General features: G+C 34.2%; 1 protein-coding gene across 2 annotated transcripts in view; it reads left to right on the top strand.

The window, feature by feature from the left end:
- faf1 (Fas (TNFRSF6) associated factor 1) overlaps positions 1–23,759 on the top strand; it is a 130,248-nt gene that overhangs the window by 71,997 nt on the left and 34,492 nt on the right. For both annotated transcript variants that reach the window (NM_212973.3, XM_087263029.1), the window contains 3 exon segments: positions 10,297–10,451; positions 19,275–19,411; positions 20,350–20,438. In NM_212973.3, coding sequence (NP_998138.2) covers positions 10,297–10,451; positions 19,275–19,411; positions 20,350–20,438 — 381 coding nt within the window.

The following is a 23,759-nucleotide window of genomic DNA, read 5'->3' as shown; positions in this document are numbered from 1 at the left end:
TTTTAGTTAAAGTTATAATAAGTACTAATTTGTGCTGTGGATAAAGATACGATGATGTCATTTCTGATTACTGACGTCACTCCAGACTGTAAGTTCTACCTGAAGTGATGCAAGAGGTCAGTTGTACAATGTTGAAAGAAAGAAAGAAAGAGAGAGAGGGAGAGAGAGAGAGAGAGAGAGAAGGGGAAACTTGGAGGAGAATGAAGAAATATTTGATTCTTTGTTTCTGCATACAAACCATTCATTAATTAGACTTTAAAGGTAACACTTTAGTATAGGGAGCAATTCTCACTATTAAGTAACAGCTTATTACTTGAGTATTATATATTAAATTCAATTCATGTTTATTTGTATAGCACTTTTTACAATGTAGATTGTGTCAAAGCAGCGTAATATAGTTCAAGTAAAGTCCAGATTTCAGAGTTCAGTTTAGTTTAGTTCAGTGTAGTTTAAATTTTACTGCTGAGAGTTCAAACACTGTAGAGCAAATTCACCGAAGCGCTGCTCCACAAGTCCCAATCCAAGCAAGCCAGTGGTGAGGCAAAAAAAAAAACTTCATCAATTGACGAAGTGAAGGGGAAAAAAACCTTGAGAGAAACCAGGCTCTGTTGGGCACGACCATTATTCTTCTGGTCAAACTTCCTGTGTGGAGCTTCAGTCTAGGTGCCTAGAGGGAGGAGAAGCTGGATTATTAAGATACTGATTGTTTATTAGTACTTATAAAGTACATATTCTGCAGGATTTAAATCCACATCCCTAATTCTTCCCAATATCTAAGCCTAACTACAACCTTAATAACTATTTATAAGCAGCAAATTGGGATTTTATTGAGGCAAAATTCATAGTTAATGGTTAGTTAATTGTGAGAATAGTACCTTAAGTTTGACCAAATTTAATTAGACACTTTGTGATATTATTGGGAATTTTAATGCATTTCTACTAATGAACATTACTTTCGCGTCAAATAATTGTTCAGTAACATGTTTAAGTACTAATTCTTACAGTTGATTGTTACCAATATGAATATATTGGCTGTTTGTTTATAAAGTACATATTCTGCATCTCTACTAAATCTTACCAAATACTTAAACCTAACTAATAACTACACTAGGAAAAAGTTTTCATTCATCCAATTAAAAAAAAATAAATAAATAAAAAATAATATGGTAATGGTTCACGTCTAAATTCTATTACTTGAGCCAATGAAAAATAAACAATTTGCCTTTAACAATATTTTCAATGTCTATGAAAACAATTTTTATAGAAGCTGGTACAAAGCATATTTGTCTTGTTGAAGAAAGTCAGTAAATTTTAATAGTCTTTTTGCTCTAAACAAAAGGATATAGTTTAAATAAATAAAAAATTCCCATAAAACTTTCATTCATCCAATTAAAAAAAGATACAACATCTACTTACACGATGCTCCAACGGGAATAGAAACAGAAACGATTCTTCCAATGCTTCAGATCATGCAGTCAGATGAATCACTTGATTGGCTATTTACAAATAACATCGTAAGAAACGAGTAGGCAGTATTATTACTTGGTCTCGCCTTACTTGTCTGTGAACTTATTGTAATCGCCTCACTTGTGTGTGAACTTATTTTAAACTTGTTACATTTTCTGACATTGCACACTCCTAGCCTCACAACTACAGCAGGGAAGGTCAAAACACTTTCAACTCAGCGTAACATTAAAGCATTTGTGTTCATTATCAACTTAAAATGTAAGTACAGTATACCAACCTTCAAACTGGTAACTGGGGCGTTGTGTGCGATCCATGAAATGTTGACTTGAAAAGCTGGTGGTTGGTCGAGCTTGTGTTTAATACGCATGCATATGTGCATATTTCTTAGTCGAGTTCTTAATCAAAAATATTATTATTTACCTATGTTTTGAACTTAAAATATATTACTTTAAAGAATAAAACAAAAATATTGAATTTACAATAGTAGCAGTTAAAGTAAGCTATGTTGTTAAACTAAACTGTGGTCACACAATTTATAAATGCTGCATTCTTGTGCCATTTATGCCAAATTCATGTGAACGTTCCTCTTTTTTTAATATTTCAAATATTTACTAGTATAGTAAATATATGTGGCCCATGATTTAAAGGATCAGCCTGTTATAATTTAAAATCAATCAGTGCTGTACAAAAAATGTCTTTGTTTTTCATAGATATACTACTTTCAACAGCCCATGTATGCTTTAGTCATGCTAAGACAAGTTACCTGTTCCTTCAATTGCTTGTCATTTGAAAAAAACAAAAGCAAGATGCATCTGTGCTATGCACATATTCTGAATGCTTTCCATTATTTGCATTTTGTAAGTTGCCTTGGATTTCAATTATGTAAGTCACTTTTGCACTTTGAGCTATTTATATTTCTAAAAATATAGTAGCTCGACAGCAGTCTGACAGACCACCATTTAAAATGAGATAATCCATTTACAACACTGCTTGAGCCAGTGTGTTCGCCACCTTTCAGTCAACTGATCTTAATAAATATGTATGTTGTTTAGCTGTGGCTTTGATGGTTCCATGTGCGCGTGTTCATGTGTTGGGTGGATTTTTCTGAGGACACTTGTGACCCTCTCTCATAGGCCTGAGAGGCTAATCACTAAGTAAAACACTACATTTGATGAAGTGTTTCTTGAGTGGGAGATGCACCCAATCCGTCCTTAATGAAAATACCAGGGGCCCTGGAGTTCATCCGGAGGATCAGTGGAAGACTCTTGAGTCAGGCCACCCATCAGCACCCAGGCCTCATCACAAATCCCCTTAACATCCAGCTAATCGCACTAACCCTTCTCTGCCACCCGTACAAAGATGCCCATCAAAATTCATAGCACCTTCATGGCTTTTTCATGCATGAGCTTCATGGTGAAGCCTTGTGGCGAAAGCAACTTTTCAGCATGTCAGTAAAAAAAACACGGAGAAATGAGTTTTCAACAATCCAATGATTTTAGGTTATTGACGCTACTTTAGTTACAGGGGAAAAGAGAAAAATTGGCTTTCTTTAAACATTGATTGAATTAATTTATTGAGGTGTCAATAGAGTTTAGTAGACTTCTATGTGTTTTTCATACAGAAATGTAAACTGCCATTATTTATTCTCTTTCACGTTGTTATCAACCCCACATTACATTTTGTTTAATGAAACAAAAGATGATTTTATTATTATTTTTTTTTATGAAATACACTTGGTACTCTTTTCTTGGCTTTCTAATAAGACTCACACACTTGTTACTTGTTCAAACAACTTAAAATTAACTTGCTGAAAAAATACAATTCTTTAATTTTTGACAATTTTTGGTTTTGTGTTCAATTTACTTAAATTTGAAAAATAAAATAAGCTTACTTGATCAGTGTGTGTTGGAACAATTTAAAGAATTGTGTTGCTGTAACTACATGTGTTGCGTTTCCCAAACAACGACGTAACTCGCGGCTGAACTATCATAGTACGATGCATCGTTTGGGAAAAGAAGGATGTAATGACCAGTGTTTCAAAAAGCCTGTAGTTTCTCTGTCGCAGATCTTTCGTTTGGACCACTTTAGTTATAACGTAAAACGCCCATAATGATACTCTAAAAGGGGTAGTAACAACTTCTTTAGAGAAGAACCCTATAATTTATTTGTGCAAATTATTTTGTTTTACATAAACACACATTTAAAATAAAATCCAATTTTAGTTTTGGTAAAAACATGCACTTGCTTTTTGTATTAATTTTAATATATATAAACAGCACATATAGGGCCTATGTTCCCTTTACAAATATTGTTGAGAACATTACATATTCTAATCTAAAACATAAAATCACTTACAAAACCTAACACGCATTCTAATATCTTATATAAATCATATAAGTAAATAAATAATGAGGCTGTTTGTTAAGAAATTAAATATAATATTTATTATTTTTTAGGAAATTAAGAAAATCTTTGTTTAATAATAATAATGATGATCATGGTGATTATTATTATTATTACTATTATTATTATTATTATTATTATTATATAGCCGTAACTGCTAATAACATGTCTGAAGTCCGTGTTAGCCAGCAATAACAATCATTAAAGTAGTTATAAATGTTTATCTGCAATAATTAATTAAATTTTTTTTCCCAATTAAGTTATTGAGATTTATTGGCCTAATTCACAGGGTAATTCAAATGAGAATGATGAAAATAAATATATTTTGCTTTTGGGTTCTAGTTTTTTAAATTAAGTTGAAGTAAGACAATCTAAAGTGGAATTAAAATTATAGAGACAGTTTACCCAATAATAAAAATTTACTCACTATTTGCTCCTTCTAACCTCTCAAACCAGTAACCATCAACTTCCATTGCAGGAAAAACAAATACTATGAACGCTGATAGTTACAATGTTCTTCAACATATCTTTTAGGAATTCAAGCAGGTCTGGAAAAAGTGAAGGCGAGTATATGAAGACAGATTTAATTTTTGGGTGAACTATCCCTTCAAATTAAGATACTTAATTAATAATGATTTTTTTTTGGAATGCATAAGAAGTTATCCACCAGTTTTTATTTTATACTCTCAATACTTTAAACTGATAATCAATGTAGATAGTCACATTTGTTCATGTGGAATCTGGTCATCTTGTCCGCCAACTAGGGGCCAAAATATTATAATGAATAGTAGTATTTAATATGCATTTATGACTTCTTGTTAAAGGAAAGAACAGCCCTTCAGCATTTTCTGTTTTGGTTTACATGGAAGAAAGTAAGTCTTTTAGGTTTAGAATAGCTTGAGGACGAGTAAATGATGAAAGAATTATTATTTTCAGGTGAACTGGCACCTTAATAGTTGTATTGCACATACAAAGCTAAACTGTAATTACGCAACAAGATTATTATAATCATTACTTGATTATTGTTCAGTTTTTGTGGGACAATCTCTCATAGTATTGTAAGTGCCATCTGTTAAAGCAGTTCGCTGCAGGTCAAGAGAGAGAGGTAATATGAACTGCTCATTTCCCATTGTTTGCTTTCCTACAGGCCAAAGAGGATGATCACTTTCTCCATCTCTCACCCCCTCCAGCACATACACATCGTCTGTAATTAAAAACATCCTTTCACAATGCTTTTAAAAGAGACGTCTGGTCATCGGTGTGACTATTGTTACTCTCACGGTCAGGCAGGTGAAGCTCAAAATATTTTTTATTCAGTTAGAAGGGACAAACTAAAAATCATTTGAATCTACTCATCAAGTATATTGGAGTCTTTTGAAGAAAATTAAGATTGGTTAATGTTTCTGATTAGGCTTTTGTTATTAACCAAAACTGTAATATATAAATATTTTGATATTAAATATTTGAATATATATATATATACATGTCAATATATCCCCTGTGATTCAAAGCTACATTTTTAAATACTTATATGCTGATATGTTGCTCTTGTGATCTGTGGTCTTAATGGTCTTATTACTGTCAATGTTTAAAATATTTTTTTTCTATATTAAAAAAATGATCATTGTTGCCATATTACTATATGCAATATCTGTATTGAAAATATACAAAAAATAATAAAAAATAAATAAATAAACAAAAACAAATTTTGCATCAATATTTGCATCAATATATTCAAGTTACGACAGCATCTAACAAAATAAAGTTCAGACAACAAACTTAATTGTTAGCCAATTACCTTTTCCTTTTCAAAAATCAGAGGTATTTTTACATAGCATAAACTCGGTTCTTAAGTCGAGTACTTAAAAATTAAGTTGATTCAACTAGTTTTTTAAATTAAAATTTAAAACAAATTCAGTGCTATGTACTTACTTGGAAGTTTTCAAGTTAAGAATCTCCAATAAATTAAGTAGCTAAAATTGTTTAATTCCTTGTTTGTTTTTAAATAGTTTGTTTTCATTTAGTTGCTTGTAAGAAATGTATTTAACAACAATTGTGTTTTCCTGTAATTGTTTATTTGTTTTAAAAAACAGATTTTAATTTTTTTTTACAAACAAAACATTTACTGTCCAATTAAAAACAGTATCAAAAATAACAAAAAAACTTTAATGTGTGGACTTAAAATTACAAAACAACTCCATTAGTGTGGAAAAATTAGTTATCTACCCAATTTCTTTGGGTTGCTACAAGTTAAATGTTGTTTTAAACTAATTGACAGATATATTTACCTTTAAATTAGTCACATTTTTAGTTGACACAATTATCACTATTTTCCTGTTTTTAAAACAATATAATTATTCTGGCAACTTAAAAGTTTTAATCTAATCAGAAATTTAGATTTTTTTAAGTTAAAACAATGAATTATACTGTGCATTGGTTTTAAGTCTTGAGTGCAGGGGGCTAAACTAAATTTAATATTGATTTATTTATTGGTTTGTTTGTTTGTTTGTCTATTTATTTATTCAATCTTGTTTATCAAAATTTGACCAGTCAAATAAAACCTTACTGTCTTTATACTGCCTCCCCAATAGTTATATTTGTAGAAATATTTGAATCTGAATTAGATTTAGTTACCTGTTTATTTTACCATGATCTTTACTTGAACAAATAATTAAAAAACGAATCAGAATAGCATTTCTCTGGGGAATGTTTTTATGTTTATCTCAATAAATACTGTTAAAGACCATTTCAGTGTGGTCATGTCATTGGCCCATAAACATTTCCTGCTTGCTATTAAGCTACGAGGCAATTCAATCATAATTCAATGTTAAAACAGCTATCATAACATTATTTATTAATATATGTTTTTAAAAATTTGAATCTAATGTGTAATTGATGATTAAATGTTGTTTTTGAAATGATACAATTGAATATATCACAGTTTTCACAGAAATATGAAGCTTCACAATGCAGTTTTACATTGATAATGTCCAGAAATTCCTGCACATTTGAGGATTTCTGATGGATCATATGACACTGTGGACTAGAGAAATAATTGCTGAAAATTCAACTTTGAGTCACAAGAATAAATGACACTTCAAAATATGTCCACATAGAAGTCAGATGCAATAATTATTTGTTTTATTGTGTTTTTGATCAAATACAATCAGCAGTGTGCAGAAGACACTTTAAAACTTTCTAGACTTTCATCTAATGAAAAATATCTGTTTAACCCTTTAAGGTGCACTCAAAATTTTGGGCCCACATCTTGCATTGAATAATAAACTGACACAACTCTGATAAATAGTAAGCAATTAAAATAATAGTAATAGCCTATAGATAAATGTTCAACCAGGTGTTTACGATGCTTTATGTTCAATCAACTTAATCTATTTGTGTGTATCCGACAAAGCAGGTCATCAGAATATTTCTATGCACTGATTTCTGATTAGATGCTTGAAGATCTGAATAACAGCCTAGAATTGGCTTAATATCTGAATAAATAATGACTTTCAATATTACGATTCATTTAAAGTAGTACAAAGACATGCATTGTAGCATTTTAAAATCCTGTAATCCCTTTTTTTTTGTTCCCAAAACGTCATGCTTGGTGTGAATAGGCTTTAATTTATCAGATAAACCTGCTTTGTGGTCTCACTGCTGCAACACTGACTCACATGTCCAAAGTCAAGCTTGGGAATTCCTCACTTTCAGACAACTGTGTGAACGCCATCACCGTCCCACTCACATGACAGATCAACTTTCTCTCCTCCCATGTCCTTCTCGCGCCCTGTCCCGAGCAGGTGGGGGGAATGACTGGAGATGACAGAAAGAGCTTTTGGGTCAGTTTCTTCCCCATAACAGACCCAGTAATTTGGACCAAGCACTGATTTCTGCAGGCTAAGAAAAGCTCCACAAAAAGAGGGAAAGAAAAGAGGAGAAAACAATGGGATGAAAGTAGAGAGGGAGGTACTGTGGGTAATGGAGGGGGCGTGAAATAAGGGAACTGACCAAAGACTGTTATTAGCCAAAGTAGCTTCTCCCCACCTCTTCAATGAAATCTTAGAGGCCTCAAAAGGTCAAAACGTTTTTCGCAGCTCAGTTCAGTCAGTGCTCAAGCAGCCATGTTAGATTTAAGGAGGCTCGCTTTCATTTTAAGATTTTTGACGGGTAAAATCTCTGCTTCTCTCTGGGTCCCATTTGCTTGTCTACCCAGCGTGAGTGTTTAATCTTTTCAGGGCCTTGAATTGGGCTGGTGAAAGAGGCCAGAGCTCTCTCCCGCCAGGGGCCTTGCGGCTCATTCGAGAGCTTTAATCACTGTGCAAACACAGCAGCGCTCCTCCATACACACCTCCACAGAGCCCAACTTTCTCTCGTCCGTTGACGCCCTCCTTCACTTCTCTTGCCGCTTTGCTTTCTGTTTTTCCCCCGTCGGTTTGTCGAGAAATCCTTCCTGCAGGATTCTTCGAGCTGTTGGGGGTTAGAGCTGTAGGAAATGTTCAGAGTTGTTCTGTGATTCGCAGGGTTTTATTCCCCTGCCTTGTCAGGCAAAACCTTTCATGTTTGTGGCGTGTCCGTTTTTTTTTTTTTTTTTAATTAGTTGTTGGGTTATGCGAGCGACCGCTGTTCATCTGATGGCATAAATATCTATGGATTTGGACGTGCATCGACATCGCCGACGTTGGAAGGAGGGCACTGGCATTTGATGCAAAGCAAATAAAGTGATTTGTTGGGTTTTTGTTTTTCAGAGAAAGTTTGATTTAGTCTGCATCAGTTTGATTTGGTGTGAGTGTTTGCTTTTGCTCGGGGTTTACAGGGAGGGCAGCCGCTGTCTTTTTCTTACCCGTGGACCCAGGAGAAGCATTAGTGGCCTTAAAGCTCCCAGAAAGCCTGATGGTGAATTATGAAATAAAGGTGGATCAGTGAGCTGGGATTAGATGGGTTCTGGCTTCATAGATGGTGAAATGGCCATTGAGGCTTTAGTTTTAATGTCCCTCCCCTGGGAGGGAGATTTTTTTTTTTAATGGCTAAATATCTTTTGACAGCAACTACATTTTTTCATAACAAAAAACCATATACTTTAGTTTTACTGAATAATGTGTTATATTATATTATATTATACTTATTATGTTATATTATATTATATTATATTATATTATATTATATTATATTATATTATATTATATTATATTATATTATATTATATTAAATTATTTTATAAGGGCAGCTCAGTGGTTATCACTGTCACCTCACAGCAAGAAGATTGCTGGTTTGAGTCCTGGCTAAGGATTCCAGAAGACTTTTTTTTAAAGACATTTTTAACAATGTCACCAACAAGAATTGTAGACATCTTTTCATGCATTAACACTAAAAATCTTATTTAATTTATTTATGTATTAACTTGTTTGTTGTTTTTAATTGTATATTTATTGTTGAAATGTTCTTGCCATGAAAATAGCCTTGGCTGCTGACATGGCATTAAATAAAAAAATCATTACATTACATTGAGTCCCAACTGGGTCAGGTGGAATTCCTGTGTGGAGTTTGCATGTTCTCTCTGTGTTCGCGTGGGTTTCCTCCAGGTCCTCCAGTTTCACCCATAGTCCAAAGACATGCGCTGTAAGTGAGCTGGATGAACTAAATTGGTCGCAGTGTATAAGTGGTGTGTGAATGTGAGAGTGTATGGGTGTTTCCTAGTACTGGGTTGTGGCTGGAAGGGCATCTGCTGGGTAAAACATATGCTGAATAAGTTGGGCGGTTCATTCTGCTGTGGCAACCCATGACAAATCAGGGACTAAGCTGAATGAAGATGAATGAATATTATATTATATTATATTATATTATATTATATTATATTATATTATATTATATTATATTATATTATCGGATTTTAAGCATAGTAGGAAAGCCTTTTAAAAAATTATATGATCTTTCTAATTGCAAGAACCCTAAAAGGCTGGTTAAGATTATTGTTTTTTTATCCTAGTCGTGTTAAATTATGAATTTTGTGTCAAGAATGTGTAGCATCCGGTTATGCAAGAAAAATGTCAGATCTATGTCTGGCAATGAAGTCAAGATTTAATTTAATTTAATTTTATTTTATTTGTGACTAATGTGTTGCTGCATTTAAATGTTTTGGAGGAATTGTTAGAGAACATTAATGCTATTTCAATGCCACATTTGTTTTAAACATTAATTTGAAGTCATTTTTATGTTATGTTGAAATCTAAATTGATATATTTGGTCACAAATCCTTAAGGGTAATGCATGCAGTAACAGTTGCTTTTCTAATATTCTTCAAAAGCACTAAAACATCATTGTTGACATAGTTAAGGGGCCACAATAATTATGATGAATCTTAAAATGAACAATAATATTATTCAATTTCTTACCCATGCCTAACTGTTTGTATATGTGTTCTTTTAGAGGAAACTGCTGGCCATCTACCTCCACAACGACGAGAGTGTCCTCAGTAATGTGTTCTGCTCTCAGATGATGTGTGCGGACTCCATAGTGTCATATCTCAGCCAGAACTTCATCACATGGGCCTGGGATGTTACTAAAGAAGCAAATAAAGCCAGGTAACACCATTTTTTGCCATCTCCCTTTCATCTCTCTCGTCGCATGCGCTCACAATGGCAGTCAAACCAACCAGAACGATGGGGATCGGAAGCATTTTCACACTCAAAATGGATGATCTCTTAATGAGAGGCATTTCTCCCTTCCCCCCCGCTCCTCTCCTGACTCTCTCCTCATAGAGGGCTTTAACAAAAGATGTCGTGTTTGCTCACTGAGGCCCCGGTAGGGCAATCTGCACTAATCTGCCCAGCTAAAGGGTCAGTTAGACACGCAGCCATCATAGAGGGCACTCTTCAGAATGTCTTCATTTCAGGATGGCAGTAATGGTACGCAGTAACAATGTTTTTTTGGGTTGCGTCTTTGGTCAAATGCAGCTCAAGGCCCTCAGGAGCAAGAGAAATGCACATCCATATTAGCTATAAACATAACAATTTCGTGTTTTAATTAACTTTTTAATTCTGTGGGATTATGTATATACAGTAACAAAAGTATTTACAGTACAGTATTTAGCACAAACGAATGATAATTGTTTGATTTCAGTTTAATCCAAAGGGGAAATAAATTTAACCAAGCAGAACACACATCACATAAAAAATGGCATAAAAATACTAATTAAGATCAGTTTAAAAAAGCATGATTTTATTCAGTGCTCAGTTACAAGCTACATGCTTGAATATCTTACAGCTTCAGGTACAAACACCTTGCTGAAGGGCTCTTTTAAACATTTTGTTGGAATTACTTTAAGCAGCTTTAAAGAGCGCAAACATGTGTTTGAAAATTACTGCTTTCATTTATTCATTCATTCATTTTCTTGAACGCACAAAACAAGGGGTAAGAGGAAGGGCTAAGGGGTAGAATTGGGATTCAGTCTTAATTTCAAGCCCTGATTAGATTTTATTAAATTTGTTATTTTTGAGTTGATAAGTAAAGAGAGACAGGTGTTTTATGAAGGGAGAGACTTTTTTATTTCACTCAAAAAACTATTGTTTTGTTAAAAATCGGTCCATCCTGCCATTGATTGCAGTTCTCAACAGTAGTGGAAAGAGTACTGAAAAATCATACTTAAGAAAAAGTATCATTACTTGCTCAAAAATGAAGTGCAAGTAGAGTAAAAGTATCTGCTGTAAATATTACTTAAAGTAGGAGTAAAAAGTAGCCCTTTTAAAAGTACTCAAGAGTAGTATTACACTGTGAAAAGTTGATGCGTTTATATGCAGTTTTTGCGTGTGTGTGTGTAAACATTACATTCTGCAGTGCATTTAGTGATTGTTTAAGGCCATTTGATGATTTCAGTCCTCATACAGTCGACATGTTATCATGAAATGCAGTCTAAACAGTCTCTGGGTCATTGTGCGTGACATCTTCTTGGACACTTTCCAAACATGTCTTGAAATTGTTCATTATGATGCAAAATTATTATTATTTGATTGGACTGGAAACACAGAACTGATTTTTCTAATTTAGTCAATCACCATAGACAAGAAATAAAAATGAAGTCGTGACGGCAGGTTGAAGAAAAATAGTGAAGTATAAGTAAAAATACACATTTTCAAAATTACTTATAGTACAATTGTAATTGTAAAAACCTACTCAATTACAGTAATTTGAGGATTTGTATTTGTTACTTTACACCACTGGTTCTCAAAATGTGTTCAGTTCAGAATGGAAGTTACAGGGGAAGAAGTGGCAATGGTTTTGTATTTAGTCTTTGGTCAAATGCAACTTTTGGCTCTCAGAACCAAGAGAAGCATCCACTCAAAGCGGAGTCTGCAAAACCAGCCGGTCCTGCCCTTTGTCCCCAAATATATCCCAGTTTGCTTCAGGTGGAACCGAAGCAAGCTAAATGAAAAAGGAAAAGAACGGAGAGCGAGGAGCTGGTCAGGCAGCAGATGGATTCTTGATTGGTCCCAGCAGGCTTTGCTTCTGAGCAGGCCTCTACTTTTCCTTCCAGTAGGCTTCACCTTAAAGGCCTCCCTCTGGAGCGGACAGGGATAGAAAGACCAGCGAGTGACCTCCTTCTGCAGGGGCTCCTTCAGTCCGGACCTGCCTCTATACCCCTCTCCCTCCCCTTCTGCTTTTTGCCCCAGCTGAGCCTTTCTACCACAGATTAAAGGCGGGCAACATCTGGGGCTATTCATAAATGCGAACAGAGACACACACACACACACACACACACACACAAAATTCCACATCCTTCTACCCTCACATACTCATACACACACACATACACACCTCATTCTCACGCTCCTGGGCCAGGCCTGACTGATTGTAGATGGTGGACTGGTGGATGTTTTTCAAAGCTAACTCTGTGAATAAAGCCTGTGAATCGCTAATCGCTGACACCGATCACATAGACTCTCAGCATAATTGTGCATTAATCCTGAGCCCAAATGTAATTAGAGGGAATGTTATTAGCACCCACAGGTGCTACAAGTGCTCTTTGTTGGTGGTATAAAAAAGAAAAAGTTGTAGGTCACAATTTGATGTTCATTCTGCCCATTGATTTTTACAATTAGCTTATTTATTAGCTGTTCTGAATGAACAAAAGCAAGCTGACTTATAATGTAATACTTATTTCTTTTAGTTTTAGATAAATAGGTCAGAATAGAATAGATAAATTAGTTTGTTCATTCTGCAAATGTTATTATAACGTTCAGTCCTGTGTAGCGTGTAAGCACATTCAGTAACTGAATCAAACCCACGGACGCAACACGAGTGACCAAAATACAGGGAAGACATTGATGCATTGTGTACAGTACTAGCTTATTGTGGCTTTTTTTCGGTTACTGTAGGTATAAACAACAATTCATAACACAGCCAGTTAACTTCAATTTAATCCATTGATGGGACCTAGCAGAGTGTAACATTATTTACAAAGAGAATTTAAATATTCATCTGTACCTCACATTGTACTATTGAATAGCCTCAGGACACTTGGAGTTAAAATAATAATATATTATAATAATAACAATCCTGTCTGCTTGATGCCAATCCTGCCAAAATGTGACACGATCTGGGGTGCATTTCCCAAAATCTTTCATTTCAATGAACATTGGGAAACTGCATGTATATACTTGTGTTGTTGGAGCTATACCTCCTTAAACTTTTATGTTAATTCGTTTTGAATGCAGCTGTGGCTAGTGTAGAAATATAGTTTTTCTGATTTACAATCGAAAATCTGTTACATTTTCCAAAAATATGGAAAATAAAACATACATGTTAAAAGTTTAAATATTAAAAAGTGGACCTACCTGCTATGTATACAGCATTTCTGAGTTTTGAATATAACATCAGAAACTGTAAAAGTAGTTCACATAAAAAACATTACACTTCTGTAGAATGACAGAATTTAAATAAATAAATATATTAAATACTGTTAGTGATTTTTGGACAAAGAATAGTTACAATAGTAGAATCAAATATGGAATATTATCAATGATATTTGTGAAAGGAAGGAATGATTTTGATTATAGTGTTTTAAGCATGCAAGGATCAAGGCAAGCAAACAAGCTAATAGTTTATTGCCAATTCATTATACAGTGAGGGAAATAAGTATCCAGCACATCACCATTTCTCTCAGAAAACATATTTCTAAAGGTGCCATTGGTCTGAAATTTTCGCTAGATGTTGATAACAACCAAATGAAGTCATAAATGAAAAGAAAACAAATCTAATTAGTTTACAAAGGAAGTTATGTGTAATAAAATGTAATCACACAGGGAATAAGTATTGAACACATGAAGAAAGAAAGGTGTAAAAAGGTAGTGAGAGCCCAGACAGCAGTTGTAATCTCTCAGAAGTTATTCTGCAACCCTCTGTTCTTCTTCAGTGTAAATGAATTTTATTTGCTACAATCCAACATCTACATTACCAGCATGATGAAGATGAATCAAGGGTGGACATTTTATCAAGACAATGATCTAAAACTCAGCCAAGGAAACTCTCAAATGGTTTCAGAGAAAGAAAGTCAAGCTGTTGAATGGTCCAGCCAATCACCTGACTCAAATCCAATAGAAAATACAAAATAAAGATCAGATTTGATTGGTAAAACCCACAAAACTATCAACATTTTTACACTCTGTTGAAGTATGTGGGAAAACTCACAACTGAGCAATGCATATGACTTCATTCTCCATATGAGAGTCGTCTTTAAGATATGATCTCCAAAAAGTGTTTTGGAAACACTTGTCCCTACATTGTTTATTTTCTGAATGATGCATCGTGCTGTGGTAGTTTAACAAGAAGTTCTGTCAATGTTTGGGAAACACACCCTTGAGTATTGTATCAGTGCACCCTGTACAAAAATCTAGTTATCACTTGATGCAAATCACCAGAAGTATTTAGAAACAATAGAAAAAACGTCAATGCAGTGCAATTGTGTCATTGAAAATCAGTACATAACTTTATTGTCATGTTCACTGTGATGGAGAAACAGTTTTTTCAGCGAGACATTGAAAGAGAAAGAGCAGCGCACGCCCTGTGGCCTCAGCAGATGGTCTGATGCTCCACCACACCTCTGACGGTTCAGGCAGTGGGGAAATATTATGCTTCACACACTCATAAGTGTGTGACTTGTGTGATGGATGAGACGAAAGCATGTCACTCCAATTACAAAGCCGTCCTTGACAAGACGCTTGAAACACCTGGTGTTACTAGCAAGAAAATCAAAAATAACTCCCCCGAGGTCCTTTGAAAACTCTTAACATTCTTCAAGATTTCTTTACGCATCACTGATGTGACAATGAACTGCCAACTGCAATGCCTGATGGGACCGCTAGAAACACAAGTGTTATTAATATGATGTTTAAACTTTTTTTTGGCAGTGAAGCAGCTGTGGAATATAGTCATCTGTAATACTGCACTGCAAGTTACAATGAAGAAATCCTTCCTGTTGTTAACCTTGTAGCACTTTTTTAGTAGATTAATGATGTTAATTAATACATTTTAGGGGAGATCAGAAGTAGCTGCCATTCCCACACAAGAGAGTCCTCATATATATTATATTTACTGCTATTAAGAAAATTGGGGTTTGTAAGATTTGATTTGCTTATTTAAGTTAGATTTGTTTTAAACCCAAGTTAACCACAGCCATTACTTAAGTCTTCAATGTTACATGATCCTTTAAAGGTTATTTTAATATGCTTATTTGGTGGTCAAAAACATTTCTAATGACTGTTGTAAACAGTTGTTCTGTTTAACAGTATTGTAGAAACTTAAGTAAAAAAGTGTTTACTTTTTTTTAGAGAGTTTAGAATAATCTATAACTTGCCACTCTAACTCATTATCGATGCCAGCAAAATACTTCTCATACTATGTGTACTGTATGTTGCCTTCTATCGTTATTATATGTAAAATGTAGAGAACATTAAACTGTTGGTTTCTACTTTGGCATTTGGCAAGGCTATATTCCTAAAATTACAAAATCACAATTGTGTGTAGGGCTGCATGACTTTGGAAAAATCGAACATTGCGATATTTTATTTATTGTACGATATATAATGCGAAATAAGTACAGTTTCACTGAATGAGTTGAATAGCTATTTGAAAAGAGTAAATTGTTTTAGATTGATTTAGATTGATATATAAGAAACAGTTTACTAGTGTAGATAAATTCAGTAAGGAAAAAGATTTCAATCAAATAAACAGCATTTGATTGTTTTTTTTTTGATGAGTCAAACTGTATTCAGGTGTACAGTAATTGAATTATCAAATGTAAAATAATACTGCATAATTTTTGTTTTATTAACTATTCAATCATTATGCATTTGTCAAAGTTGCAAACAGAACAATTTCTTAGGCCTGAATCCTTTTAAAACCCTCACACAGTCACAAGTCTTAAAAACAATTGCGCAATGAAACTGTCCATCTACTCAATCATCACATGGCAGCAACGCAATGCATTTTGGCATGTAGACATGGTCAAGACAATTAGTTGCAGTTCAAACCGAGCATCAGAATGGGGAAAAAAAAGGTGATTTAAGTGACTTTGAACGTGGCATGTTTGTTGGTGCCAGACGGTCTGGTCTGAGTATTTCAGAAAATGCTGATCTACTGGGATTTTCATGCACAACCATCTTTAGAGTTTACAGAGAATGGTCTGAAAAAGAGAAAATATCTAGTGAGCGGCAGTTCTTTGGGCGCAAATGCCCTGTTGATGTCAGAGGAGAATGGCCAGACTGGTTCCAACTGATAGGAAGGCAACAGTAACTCAAATAACCATCGTTACAGCCGAGGTATGGCGACCAGGATAACACGCCATGTCATAAAGCATGAGTCTTCTCAGACTGGTTTCTCAAACATCTCAAATGGCCTCCACAGTCACCAGCCTCCATCCAATAGTGCACCTTTGGGATGTGGTGGAATGGGAGATTCACACTTTGGATGTGCACACCATGGAGAGCAGCAACTGTGTGATGCCATCATGAGGAATATTTCCTGTACGTTGTTGAATCTATGTCATGAAAGATTAAGGCAGTTCTGAAGGTAAAAGGGGTCAAACCTGGTACTAGTTAGGTGTACCTAATGAAGTGGTCGGTAAGTGTATTGTGCAGCCATAATTGTGTGTAGAATATCCATAACTTATCTAACTGTAGAAATTGTCAAGATAAACCCAATTGATCAACAGTACATTGTTTTACTGTATGCAGTCAGTGTTTTCAGAATGACCAGTACATACATTTCCCATACTACATACAGTTTCTTAATTAATATGAATGCCAGTTTAAACATATATCAAATCTATAAAGTGCTCACTCATCTCTGATAATAGGGTGAAATTTGATTTGGAAAAAAAATCTTCAATTTTTCTTTTCCTCCCTCCCACGTTGGCCATGGCCCCTTCACTTGAGTGTGTTCCATCCATCCTCTATTTTACTTTCCGGATTATTAAAGCCCATGTTATTAAAAGAAGAGAGAAGCTAATCTATATTTGCATTCGCTCTATAGCAATTCATTAATATTATGACATTTACTGCGAGCTCTCTGAATCTGGCTGCTACCCTTTTCCTTCAGCGAAACGTTAATTTAAAGTTCTGTCTTTGTAATGGAATAAGAAATCCTCTCTGCCCTATCAAATTCGGCGCGGCAAGAGCAGAATACTAATTCAGACCAGGGGAGTTGTTTGGAGAAGGACCATCCTCGGAGCGGAGAGCAGAATTGCTTTTAAAGTCTGTTAATATGATGAGCTGTGTACTCTTATTAAGCTCAGTGATTGTTCAGGGGAGTTTCACTGCCTGTCTGTCCACTGTCCACTCAAATAACTCAGTCTCTCTCTTTCTCTCTCTCTCTCTCTCTCTCTCTCTCTCTCTCTCTCTCTCTCTCTCTCTCTCTCTCTCTACATCTATCCATTCATTCATCCATCTATCCATTCATTCATCCATTCATCCACCCATCCATCCATCAATCTCTTTTTTTCTATCTGAAGTGAAGTGATGTGTTAGAGAAGCTTTAGTGTGGAAATTAGGCATTGGATGATAACCGGTTTGAAGGTTTACCACAGTTTGGAAAAGTCAAGATTTTAAAACCTCCAAAATTTTCTATTATACTATTCCTACTGTATATGTAAGTTTTTTTATGTGTGTTTTTAGGACTATTTTTTTAAATACTTTATTGTTTTTTAAACATTCAAACACAAAGACTTTACAAATTTGGTCCAACAAACATTCAACCAACAATAGACAAAAAAGCATAAGATATACAAACAATACATACAAATGTGAAATAATAATAGATAAATACAATAATAAGAAGAATAAAATACAAAAAAATAATAATAAGAAGAATAAAATAAATGCAAAAAATAAAAACAAAATACCTTTAGTTTTAATCAAAATTTTGTCTAATCCTCTTCAATTTAAATATTTCCTGCAGAGTTTATGTCTTTAAAATAATTCATAAAAGGTTGCCATATTTGATAGAATTTGCCTGTTTTCTTTTTTAGGGAGAATCTTGATTTTATTTTATTTTTTCTAGTTCCAAATGTTAACTACATCCCTTATTAGATTTATATATGTTGGAGCCGCTTTCTGTTTCCAGTTAAATAATATTAACCTTCATGCTAGTAGAATGACAAATGGATTTACATTGTGTACTGTACTGAACTGTTTTAGCTCCAAATCAGTAATACCCAGAAGTGCAATAAGGTGATCTAGATCTATCAGCTTTTGACATGTTCTTGAGAATGTTAAAAAAATATTTTCCCAGTAAGATGATCATTTTGGGCTGCTCCAAAACAAATGAGTCAGTGATGCCAGTTTTTTTCACTACTTTTATGATTTTATTTAGTTTTTTTAGGGCAACACTATCCATCAGGCTAATCACTATTCAAGAAACATCTAAACAACATGCACAAACATCCAAGCATGCAATAGACATGAACAGTGCAGTGGCTTACTTTATTTTATATCCAATGAAACAAAAAAATACTCAAAGATACCTTTTAAATAAAGAAAGCTGTGTTTTTGAAACTTATGTGAATAGCAGAAGTCAATGATTTTTTTTATAAAAAATTATTTTAATTATTTAGCCCGACATGTTTACTGTTCCAAAATATTTTAAATGTTTTCTTAAAATCAAATATATTGTGTTCAATGGAGGAAAAAATATTGTTTTTAAAAGAAGAATATGACATTTTAAAAGAACAAATTTTAGAGCAGCAGTAACAATTATATAGTGGGCCATGCTTAGTGAAGCTTAGTGCTTAGCATGCTGAGTTTTGTCCATTTATTTGCTTCTGTGAATTGTTTTTTGTTAAATTGTTTCGTAAAGTGATATGTTTTGAGAAATAGTACATATTAAAAAGTCTTTCTCTGTCTTTCTCTTTTTAGACTACTCACGATGTGTACAAGGCACTTTGGCAGCGTTGTTGCACAGACCATTCGGACATACAAGACTGACCAGTTCCCATTACTTTTAATAGTCATGGGCAAACGGACATCAAATGAAGTTTTAAATGTCATTCAAGGTAAATTCAATATGTTAATGAACTACAGGTAAAATATAGTTAATCGAGTTAAATTTGAACAGCTTTATAGATTTCATTTAGGCTCTTAGCCGTGTAATCTATGAAAGAACAAATTGATCAAAGTTTATAACTTAAAACTGTTTATAACTAAATTGTTGTTGTATTTTGTGATTCACAAGTGTATTCTGTTTATTTACTGTTGTGAAGTGCATTATAGGACCTTGATCTCTGCTCTGTTGACTTTTGATGTTGAAAATTTAACTCTACAGTTTAACAAAGTGACTTTTAGTTTTAATTTTTAGTTGTTTAAAGTAATATAATGAATAAGGAATTATATATAGAAAAATAAGTCTGTGAAATAACAGAACATGTACAGTCAGCTAATTACAAGGCTTTTGTACTATAGTAAACAACGTTAACCCAGACAATATATACCTTTAAACTATTAAAAATGTAAAAAAAAAAAATAAATAAAAAAAAGTCACATTTCCAAACTTTTCATGGTTAAAAGTTTTTGGTAGAAAGTTTACAGTCCCATAATGCAATTAAAACTGGGAAAATAACAATTAAAAACACAAACAAAATGCAGAAAACTGCTCATTTGCATATATATTTACAGTTTAGGTTCAGTAGTTCCATGTCTATGGTGAAAAATAGGTTCCTTTCATTGCCTTTAAAGTGACAATACTGAATATAAACATTGGAGGCTGAGAAAAATCCTTATTTTAGAAGAAATTTTTTGACAACACTTATTTGCATCCATTTGCATCTGAGCTCCTTGAATGTATTTTTAGCATTACTTGGTGTTATTAATTCATAGTCTGACACTGTATATCTCGTATTATGATTTAGATGTGAATGATGCTGTGAAAATAGTGCAACATGTAATAAGTGAACTAAAATCTGATTTTTGTATATTTTTTGATTGTATGATTAAGGCAACACAACAGTGGACGAGCTTATGATGAGACTTATGGGAGCCATGGAGATATTCACTGCACAGCAACAAGAAGACATCAAAGATGAGGTAAGAGAACTCCAAATAGACATACAGGCTAAATTCAAACAAAGCCAGAGCTTTCCCTATCCAATCTTTTTATCTTTAAAAAAAATATCTGCATTTAATTAAAACCACTGAAGCCAACTAAAAATGATGTATTTTTCATGTCACACCAATATGTAGCACTGCAATTCTCCCACAAAGATACACAAAAAGCTTTTGTAGCAGACATGAAACATTGTGTCCAAAACAATCTGTTATGAACACATTATGTAGTCCACGATTATTATTTTCGAGACGTGGGCTGGTGACATCATAATATAACAAAATATACACATTGGCTCTTCACATGAAACTCCAAGGGTGTCGTTTTCAGATTTATCCACTCTGAAATCCAGCTTGAAAAAAGTAGTAGTTTTACTCTCCCAAATGTACGATACAAAATATTCCATACAAAGTTTTTGCATATACAGTTAAACACATATTCACTGGGACCAGGCCTGTGCACAACATATTATAATAAAATGATTGAATCTCATGGCTTCTTTTTATATATATATAAAAAAAATCTTCAGAATCCCATTATCAAATCTTTTGTAGGCAGCGTTTTAAGGTCTCGTTGACACTATTTCTTAAACTATTCATTAATACTATCTCCTAGTTTACATTCATTAATTTAGCAGATGCTTTCATTCAAAGTGAGTTAAAAAATGAAAATTGCAATTTACGTGTGTTGTAACAAGTCTATGTTAGTTGTAAGAAGGTGTCTGGTCCATATAGAGAGAAAGAGGTTTTTCTTACAGGTGATTTGTCAAACCAAACTTGTTAACTTACATGAAGCACTCAGAAATGCACATTTTTTTCCTCAGAATTTTGAAGTGTTTATAAGAATTTGTCTAGTGCATACGCACTACCTGGCAAAATTCTTGTTGTTGATCCCAGTTGTAAGTGCAAAAAATAACAACTTGACTTCTATTTGATCATTTGGAAAATTGGCAGAAGGTAGATTTTTCCGATGAATCATAGGTTGAACTGCATCACAATCATCACAAATACTGCAAAAACCTTATTGGAGCCTGCATGGACTAAAGATTCTCACAAAAATCGGTCAAGTTTGTTAAAGGAAAAATTATGGTTTGGGGTTACATTTATTATGGGGGCATGCGACAGATCTGCAGAGTGAATGGCAACATCAACAGCCTGAGGTATCAAGACATTTGTGCTGCCCATTACATTACAAACTACAGGAGACGGCAAATTCTTTGGCAAGACAGCACTCCTTCTCATACTTCAGCCTCCACATCAAAGTTTCTGCAGGCAAAGAAGGTCAAGGTGCTCCAGGATTGGCCAGCCCAGTCACCAGACATGAACATTATTGAACATGTCTGGGGTAAGATGGAGGAGAAGCCATTAAAAATGAGTCCAAAGAATCTTGATTAACTCTGGGAGTCCTGCAAGAACGCTTTCTTTGCCATTCCAGATGACTTTATTTATAACTTAGTCATTGCAGAGATGTAAGAATGCAGTTGTCCATGCTCATGGAAGTCATACACAATATTCATTCTTTTTCCACGTTAGCATGACTTTATATTCTATACGGTACATTACTTCTGTTAAGTAACAAAACCTTTGTATAAGCACAGGGGGACTTTACTGTCCTAATTAAAAACCAAGGTATGATCTTATTTTATTTTGGTAAAATAAGTGTAATCTAGAGGCCTTTGCCTTTCATATTACCCACTTCTGATACCAAATGATCAACTAGAAGTCAAGTTATTATTTGTTGTTCCTAAAACTTGGATAGGCGACAATACTTTTGTCACGTAGTTTAGAGAGGTAAAGGTTGTTTTCTTACAGGCAGTTTGTCAAGCCCATTAACCTGCGTGAAGCACACTCAGAAATATAAAATGTTTTCTCAGAAATATGGAGTGTTTAAAGATATATATTTTTAAAAAGTCTCTGGTGTGAATAAATAGTGCTATTGTTAATCAATGTAGTCAATCTTGTGATCTTATTTGACAAATACTACTACTAATGAAAATCTGATAATATCACATATCTTGTAATGCACTATGGCAGTCACTGATGAGCACAGAGAGGTGGCTTTTTATTAGGCTGATTCAAAGTCATATATAGAGTCACAAAAAGGGGCATGTTGGGACAAATGACCACTCATTGTCTGACTCATACGAATCGCCCCTCACACAGGGTTAAGAATAGACACTCCGCCCGTGTCTGTGTTTGTCTGGGATTCAGACAAACCGTGGAAGCGAAAGCACAATTCGGCTGTGTAACGTAAGCTTGCGGTGGCCTGCTCTTATGAAGTCGACACAAAGCTGGCAGGATGTGAATTCAACGTGTCATGTCTGCATGTGACTTGCGATTGTTTAAATCAATGCTAGTCTGCAAACAAAGAGATAAAACAAAAATATGTTCTCTTTTTTTAAAAGGGATAGCTCACCAAAAAATAAAAATGTACTCACTATTTACTCAAACTCAAGTGGTTTTAAACGTTTATGAGTTTATTTCTTCTGTTGAACACAAAGGAAGATGTTTGAAGAAAGCTAAAAACCTGTAACCATTGACTTCCATAGTAGGAAAAACAAATATTATGGCAGTCAATGCTTACAGGTTTCCAGGATTCTTCAAAATGTCTTCCTTTGTGTTTAAAAGAAGAATGTAACTCAGACAGGTTTGGAAAAAGTGAACAAATAATGACATAATTTTTATTTTTAGATTAACTTTCCCTCTAAATGAATTGGCAAGACATTGAGGAGGTTATTTTTAATATTGGAGCGACTTCCAAGGCAACATTACCTTTCTGCCTAATTAAAAACACTGTTAATGTTTTTTTTTGACATGCCACATTCTCATGACAGGTCTGTCCACGCTTGCTATGAGTTCTGCTAATTAGTTGTCTGTCCTCACCTGTGTGTGTTAATGTTTTTTGTCTGTGGTGGGAAATATTCAGACAGCAAACACAGGTTACTGTCCCCCTGAGGCGCATTCACTCAATGATTTGATAAGTTGTGACATTTCTTGCCTCGTCCCAGCATTCTCTGTTCTGTTCGCACCCCTGCGTGACATGCTTTAAATGATTATCAGTCACAAAAAGCAACAGAAAATATTTATGCTATGTCATAACTGCGATTAATTCTTGCCATTGTCTCAGTGTGAGAACGGCTACCGGCTAAACTCAATGTGTTTAGCTCCTAGCTCGAGTGGGTTGTTTTTCTGGCTCGGGAATAATTTCCGTTAAAAACGTTATTTTCGATTTTGTATCTGTTCCATTAGATCCATTAGGCGGTGCAATTTCTGCTTCCTTCGTTCAGAGCGCTTGAATAATTT

This window comes from Danio rerio, chromosome 8 (assembly GCF_052040795.2).
Source record: "Danio rerio strain M-AB ecotype USA chromosome 8, GRCz13ab, whole genome shotgun sequence".
In the NCBI taxonomy this organism is placed as follows: Eukaryota; Metazoa; Chordata; class Actinopteri; order Cypriniformes; family Danionidae; genus Danio; species Danio rerio.
Note: the sequence above shows the minus strand (reverse complement) of the source record. Positions and strands in the feature narration are given on the sequence as shown.